This window comes from Octopus bimaculoides, chromosome 5 (assembly GCF_001194135.2).
Source record: "Octopus bimaculoides isolate UCB-OBI-ISO-001 chromosome 5, ASM119413v2, whole genome shotgun sequence".
Taxonomy (NCBI): Eukaryota; Metazoa; Mollusca; class Cephalopoda; order Octopoda; family Octopodidae; genus Octopus; species Octopus bimaculoides.
In genome coordinates, this window is record NC_068985.1 from 40,536,918 (window position 1) to 40,545,591 (window position 8,674).

The following is an 8,674-nucleotide window of genomic DNA, read 5'->3' on the forward strand; positions in this document are numbered from 1 at the left end:
TGATCATCATCTGTAGTGGATGGTCTGCCTGATCGCTCTTTATCAATAAGGCTACAATCTCCAGCTCGGAACCTTGCGAACCACTTCCAAACAGTTCTTTCAGATAAAGAAACATCACCATAAACTGCGCATGTTTCTTTGGTTGCTTGTGAGGCATTTTTCCCTTTACAGAAAAAGAAAAGCATCAAGTGCCAAAAATGAACTTTCTTATCTTCCATTTTAAAGGGTTACAGAATTAACACAGGTTATAGGAACATAAACCTTCTTCCACGAAAAGATAGCTTAAACTGTGCTCTAAATGGAGGTGTAGTCAAATCCTATTTTACGGACTCAACCATGTTCTAAAATAAGTCGAACGGTTAGCTACTATAAATCGGCACAAACTTTCCAGACAACCCAATACTTTACAACGTTACTTACTGCCACAGAAATTGGCTCAGTCATCACACTTTTATTTTTAACATGTCTATTCTGGACAACAATTTCAACCAATTGCATCCATGACAATGTGTGTATGGAATGGGGAATGTGTGCACATTGATCAATCATATTTTCTCCTTTCATCACCTCTGCTATGTCTGAACCCCAAAACTCTGCATTCTAAGCACTTCACTTCAAAACTAAGCACTTCACTTCAACCTTCTTTCCTAGAACTACAAACCTCTGAAAACTTTCCTTGTTCACATTTTCCCTAACAGACATCAACTTGCATGACTTAACATCACACTCAATTGTATCAACCTCTGCAAGGGCTATGGACTTTGGACTTCCTCCTTGAAGTAAAATATCACAAAAATATTCAATCAAATCTCCCATTGAGTAGGAGGCTGGTGTTTTAGGTTAATTATTCTGATGGACATGGTACCGACAGTATTTTTTAGATAGATAAACTAACACAAATGATTTTAAGTACCTTGCCCCAAGAACTTGTAATGGACTTTCATACTTGCAAGTTATTACCTTCTCTCTCTATCACGCACGCACGCACACGCACACACACACACACACACACACACACACACACACACACACACACACACACACACACACACACAGTCATGTTGCCTAGCAATGGAAATACATGTGCAGAACTTCAAAAGTGAAATAAGTTAAATGGCTGAAATAAAATTTACACCTTATGAAAAGTACTTTTAAAATGGACATAGGAAGTACCAATGGACAGTCATGTGATATGAGCATGAGATGCAATTGATTGAAATTGATGTGTGATTGAGCCAATTTCTGTGGCAGTTATGTTGTAAAGTAGCATGAAATTGGATTTAACAAAAGATTTTTCGGTTCCTATGCTTTCAGAATTGTTGCCCTTCTGTCTTATACATAGGTGGAACTGTAAGAATATTGGACTTGAATGCCTTGTGGTTGTTCCAGTTCTTTGCATTCCAAGTCCAAATCTTTCATAGTGTACTTGGGTGGTAGACTTAATCAGTAGCCCTGTTTAATATCACCACCACCTGGAATATTGCATACTTTTAGTGGAGTACATTTTGGTGCAAGTACTCAAACCAGATCTCTATTTTGAGGATACTGTCTTCCTAAAAAGATCACAGGTATTGCCTTCTTCCTGACAAAAAAAAAGAAAAATATAAAAACACTCAATTTTAGATATTTATTCTTAGTCATTTAATGGTTAACCATGCACATATGCTAGAATTGCTTTTATGAATTGGATGGTAAGAGATTTATAATGTATTCTTTGTTCCTAATATTCTAACATATATGATATCATAAAGTTGAACTTTAAAATATCACTTTGTACTAACTCTCATTACTTTCTACTTCTCTACAATATTGAACTGAGGACATTATTGAACTTAAAATATCTTAAATTCTGTGTTTAAATGTTAATATATATATAGAACTAAGTATTAATATTGTTAGTGAAATTGTAAAGAAAAAAAAAACAGGAATTAATCTTTCTTATGTTTTACTACCATGTTGACTGGTTGCTATTTCTAGCACACTGTGTTTTTCTATCCAGCCTCCTTGTTGAAAATAATACCGGATAATTTCCTTACCACTACATTGAGCTAAAATAATTCCACTAAAAAATTCAATGTCATCTGCAGCTTGATATGAAACTATATGAACTCTGATGTGACAGAACCATGAAGTGGAAGTTTTCAGTTCACTACATTCATGATAAGCTACTTCAAAGCAGCTGAGCTTTAAAACAACCACAACAGGCCACATAACTGACTCTAGAGACTTTATATATGGTCTCACTACAACTAGAAGTTTCCTGAAGAGAGATCAAAACCTAGAAAATATTTACAAAACAGGTAAACTAAGAAAAAGATGGAGAGAATTAACAGACCATAAGTTTGTTTGGAATTTGGAACAAGTAAATCCAAAGAAACAAATTTTAGCAGTGTAACAGTATTAATAAAGCAGGGAAATTTTAACTCAGATTTAGCATCTAATTCTTTTAAGTTCTTCATCTCTTAAATCATGTTATATCTATATAGACATATAACTGCCTCTCTGCTACATCCTATTTAACAACACATTGGCTATCCTGAAAAATCAAGACAGATTTGGCATTTCTGAATTATTTAATAGCTAAAGAATTCTATTTTCTGACTTTGAATTATTTGATATTTAAATGTACAATCTTGTATCCTTACTTCGTAATGAGCTAACAAAAATGCTTTCAGTAATGCAAACCAACAGGGATACTCGAGCTAATGAGAGAGCTTTTAGGTAGCTGCTCAGCCTGCTAGAAATAGCAGTCAAATTTCCCTTAAATTACACCTTGTTATCATAAATAAAGACAGATACATGTAGTCTCTGATATATAGATATACAAATACAGAGTTCCTTGAGCCAGGGTGTAAAAGCTGCAGTGATGACAGTGATGATGATGATGATGACTGTTGCAATGATGGTGATGATAGTTGCAATGGTGATAGTGGGGGTAAGAAATCTCAGCTCTTTAATTAAAATAAAAACAATTTGGTCACCTAATATTTTTAAGTTCTTGACAGATTTATCTTTAAATAACATTAAATTATCAATAAAACCATGTTTAGAAAATGTTTCACTGTTTTGGGGAGATAAATTTTTTCAGTGGCTTATATCTGTAACCCAAGAAAACAATGATTATTTTGTAAATGCATATTCTAGAAGAAAACCTCCTTTAGTCTCCATCCATTATTTCCAACCAAAGAGTCATACCATCACCACCACAACAACTACAGTAACTACTGAGATATCTTTAATTAAAATTTCTGAAACCACCCCTGTATTCTACAGTATTCTCTATAAACTTGTTACAGTGTTTAAAGTGTTTATTATTATTTGGGCGTTTTATTCTATTAATATCATGTGTTTTGATGTCCTTATTTTTCTGGCATGTCTCTTTGTAATTGGTTGATTCAGACATGTGACACCTCTCATTCACATCATTTTTTTATGTTGCTGCCAAGAATGTAACACAAGCAAATTTAAACTCTATTTTAGAGTAATGCAACATTGCTAATAATAATAATGATGATAATACTAACCATGATGATGAGTTTTGAAATTGTTTGCAAAGTCTGAAACACCACTAGAGTTGCTATAGTAGACAATCCACAAATATAGGCAGATATAGGTATGGAATTTGATATCTTAAAATGTACAGCATTCAATACAAAATCAGGAAAAATATCTTATGTTACTGCTACAAAGTTATCATCCAGGGAACAATGAGGAGACTCAAGTGATGATGGTTACTGGCTATAAGAATCTAAGAATCCTGATAGCTGATGCAGTGCAGTAAAAGAAAATGTATAAAAATTTTATTTACACCAGTTAAAACTTTACACAAGGAATACAATTTTTGCTTTAACCCTTTTGTTATCATATTTCTGTTGAGATACTCTGTCTTTCTTTCAATTAATCTTAAATATAACAAGGAATTTAATAAAATAACTTATTTATTAAGCTAGTTTTAGGAACATAAATTGTGACTAAGGTTTGGTGGAAGAACTTTTGAAAACAAGTCATTTGTATTACAGAGCTAGAGGCAGTTTCAGCCAGGTTGGTATCAAAAGGATTAAATACTGGGCCACACTTTAATACAATACTTGTATTTTCTGATGGTTTAACACTAAAGTTGATGAAATGGACCACAAAACAAGGAAAATTATAACCATGCAAAAGGCACTACATCCAAAAGCAAGCGTAAATTGGATTTGCATAACATGCATAGTTGAAGGAAGAGGTCTGGTAAATGTGACACAATGTATCAACAATGAGAGGCTGGTCGTCAGTTACTATCTGGTAAGATTGAAAGTAAGGAAGATTTTAAGAAGTGAGTTTCTGTGTAGAAAAGGGAGAAGCATTATTTGGAAAGTCAATGAGTGACAATCATCAGAGTTAAATACTGAAATGTATTTGGATTTGCTTTTCCACAGTAATCTAAAGAGGGAGGCTGAAACACAGCTATATAGTAATAGTATTAAGATGTTATTTTTTAGCGTCAAAGAATACCTGAGCTAGCAGACTGATGATCAAAAGCTTTCCAGCCAAGACCATTCTGTCTTTTTTTTTTCTTTTGTAGGTGTCTTGAACTATATCTTTTGTGTCCTTTACACTTTCAAGACTGTAGAGTGATTTGAGGTGAATTTGTCTACTGTTGCTTTGTACATCAAGTGACCACATAGAGGTTTGCTTATTGGCTCAGTGTTTCAGATGTTTGGGGAAATGATTGAAGTGTTAGTGAGATGGCTAATATTATTGCTTAGTTTGTTTGTTTGTTTGTTTGTTTTTATAGCTTTAGAACCCTAACAATCAAATGATCCTCTACTTTCAGATAAATTCTCCAAAATTATTGAGGAGCTGAAGCTATGTCAGATATCAGGCAAAGAGCAAGCTTTGGATGACTTACTTAACCACCTCACAGATTCCGGTAAGTGAAGTGATGCAATAATTTTATCATGATACAAATGCTGTTGTTGTCATTGTTGAGTAAACCAACAGCACTAGGGTAACCACAGAGACCTGTGGTAGCAACTAGCAGATCTTAAAGCAGAGACTTGAGTGTTATTCTGTTCTGTGGCCAATCTGTATAATAACCACAACCACACGTTTTTAGCCATGTAAAATATAAACTCTCAGACAAAACATGTCCATGTGCTCTCCAATCTGCTCCTCTTGTATAACATAGGGTATTATGCAATCCTGTTCATAGAATCAAACTGGCTGAGTGAGTAAGGTTTTAGACAACCTACTTACAGATCATGAAACCTGTGCAGCGGTTTCTATCCTGAATTTTTTGTGATCACCCACCCTACTTCTTTTCTTTTCATGAACACAAATGACTGATTCAGTAAGTCATTAAACAATCAACCAAAACATCAGTGGTTATGCTTCCTTTTGCTATTATTGTCTGTAACCAATATATTCAATTACCACAGTAAATTTGCTTATCACAATGTTTTAACATTAAATATGATGCACGAATGGTTATTTTTATTTAATACTGTATCTGTCTCATGTAATGGATTTTATTCAACCAAATGGCTATTTGCAACATCAGTAAATGTTTATTCAGTTTTCCTTTATTGTTGGTGAAAAGTTTCTTCTTAGCATGTGGTTGGCTATGAGTACATGTTACTGACAAAGCCTAATGAAGCAGAAATGCATATAGTATTCTTACAGGCTGCTGCTAAGACAATTTTTATCTGCCTCCAGTATATTTTGTGTTTTTAAACACAGCACATCCATGATATCTCAGAATGTGTACAATTTGTCTGTCACAATATATTTTTTCTACTATGAGCACAAAGCCTGCAATTTTGATGAAGGCTAGTTAATTACATCAAGCTCAGTGCTCAACTAGTGCTTTATTTTATCAACCCCAAAAGAATGAAAGGCAAAGTCAATCATGATGTAATTTGAACTCAGAATATAAGGCTGGAAGAAATTATGTTAAGCATTTTATCTAACCCACTAATGTTTCAACCAGCTCACCACCTTGCCTATCACAATATATGAACATTAAATATGACACACAGATGTTTATTTTAATTTAATACTACTTCTGTTACATATAACAGATTTTCAATTATCAAAGATTTTAATTTCATTTGGCTCTGTCTTAAAGTGCCACAGAGTTATACAGTTCATTACGGCTAACAGATTTATAGGCTACACTTAGTTGTTCAGGCAGCTACCATGCGACTGCTCTATCATAGTGAACCTGAGACTATACAATGCTTATAGTTGGCTGCAGCAGCAACAGCACTTAAACCTGAAGAGTGTTCTGTTAGCTTGCTACCCCATGTTGAAGTCATTTTGCAGGCTCAGTGAAATCAGTGACAAACCTACTCCACTGTTTTTAGAAATGCCTTAACAATTTAATAGTTTTACAAAATGAATCACTCCACTAACCAAGAACATTTTGTTACTGGTAGTATTAAGCTATATATGACATATTAAGCCTGCCACTATCATCCTATCACTCTACAAAAAAACAGGTACTGAGATACAAATAAGCGACAAAAGTTTTATAGGCCTTAAAGCTATAAGATATTTACATGTTTACATCCTACTCTCTTAAAAGAAAAAGATACATTAAATAACATATCCAAAGTACACTATATTTGAATAAAAAGACTGGATGATCATGCTAGGAATATCTTTAATCAGAATTGATCTGGAGCTGAACAACACTGTGTTAGAACATCGTTGTGCTAGTAATGATGTATGAACTCCCAACTTTTCAGCTGACAGGATGAAATCTTACCCATAGAGCCATTGCTGGCTATTGTGGGCTGTTCATTCTATTAATGAAATTGTAGGTTAATTATGTATATGTGCATTAATACAAGATATAAATTGGCATCTCTACAATTCCCTCTTTTTAATTAACTTGATATGATGGCGGATGTCCTTTCTCCAAGCACATTTACAGTGTTTTACTTAGTTACTTCATTTGAAAAATTATACCAAGGTTGTTGTTTTTGTTTTGTTTGTTTTTGTTGGGGGGGGCAACCACTTCTAAGCCATGTTAGTATAAGGCTGGATAGTCATTGAACTCTAAGGAGACTAATATTGGTAATGCTTAATTAAAAGCAACTTTAGACTTCAGAGACCTTCTACATCTGAAGTTCTCTTTTTCCTCCTCCTCCTCCTCAGGAAATATCATTATGTCAGCCATATATAAGATCTAAGTGGAGAGGTCACTGGAAAGCAGTAAGCAAGATTATATAAACCTATATATATAATAATAATAATAATAATCCTTTCTACTAAAGGCACAATGCCCAAAATTTGTGGGGAGGAGACTAGTCGATTACATCAACCCCAGAGTTTCACCAGTATTTATCGACCCCGCCCAAAAGGATGAAAGGCAAAGTCAACCTCGGCAGAATTTATAATAATAATAATAATAATAATAATGATAATAATAATAATAATAATAATGATGACAATAATAATGATTATAATCCTCATCATCACTTAGCGTTCTGTTGTCCATGCTGGCATGGGTTGGACGGTTTGACTAGTGCTGGTAAGCTGAGGGACTGCACCCTTCAGTCTGATTTGGCATGGTTTCTATGGTTGGATGCCCTTCCTAATGCCAACCACTCTGAGAGTGTAATGGGTGCCTTTACATGCCACCAGCATGGGTACCAGTTTGCATGACACCAGTATCTGCCACGATTTCACTTGGCTTGATGAGTCTTCTTCTCAAGCACAGCATATTGCTAATTATGGGTGCTAATTATGCAATACCAGTATTGGCCACATTACTTCTGTGAAGCCCAACACTCAATAGAAAAATGAATATTCAGATGCACTGAGCCTTGCTCAGACACTTGTCATCATTATTTTATACCTGTTTTACCGTGATGGTATTGGTTAAAGTGGTCTGCTAGCAACTTTGGCATGGTTTTTTTTAATGGCTGAATATCCTTCCTATTACTGGGTGTTTTATCAGATCATCAGCAAAAGAGTGATTGTCTGAAATGATACTATAGAGCCCCCTCTATCCTCTTTTTCTTTTTTAATTCAGAGTTACTGCTCTCTTCAATAGTTTACCTGCATGCAGCTTGCAAAATCTATAATCTTTTCTCTTTGTTTCTTCACTCAGTATGCTATATACTCTATACCATAGCTTCCCAAAGTGGGCAATTTCAACTTACAGATTAGTGATGGGCGAATTTCTAGAAAATGATGGGCGATTTGAGATTTTGGTGTGCGATATGAATATTTTGTGGGTGACAGTGAATTTTTAGAAATTAAGTCTGCCTTTACTGATATCTAGGCATGCCTAGGATAAGAATGCACTTTTATTGATTTGACTACTCACATGAGACATCCCTTTGTATTAAAAAAGTAGACTTTTTTGTCGAAGTCATTGAGATGGTTGTCATGCGTGCTAAAAATAGCAGCCAAATAGGCCTAGGCCTTAAATCAGACTACACTACAAATTTTTTTTGCATAATCGTATGAAGTCCCATGTGTAGAATTCAAATTCACAAAAATCTTCTGAAAACCCCGAAAAATAAAAAAGTTATGAGGAGTTATTATCATCATCATCATCATCATCATCGTTTAACGTCCGCTTTCCATGCTAGCATGTCGTGCATAATTCTGTTGTTTCAAAAAAACACAAATGCTCAGGATGTTGACACACAAAATGACAGCTTTGAAATTGTGTTTC

At 34.5% G+C, this 8,674-nt stretch overlaps 1 protein-coding gene across 1 annotated transcript in view; it reads left to right on the forward strand.

Annotated features, from left to right (window-relative positions):
* LOC106869143 (rap1 GTPase-GDP dissociation stimulator 1-B) overlaps positions 1–8,674 on the forward strand; it is a 90,182-nt gene that overhangs the window by 28,334 nt on the left and 53,174 nt on the right. Inside the window, exon 2 of the mRNA XM_014914719.2 lies at positions 4,817–4,912. Within this exon, the coding sequence (XP_014770205.1) occupies positions 4,817–4,912 (96 nt within the window). The remainder of the gene's footprint in view (positions 1–4,816; positions 4,913–8,674) is intronic.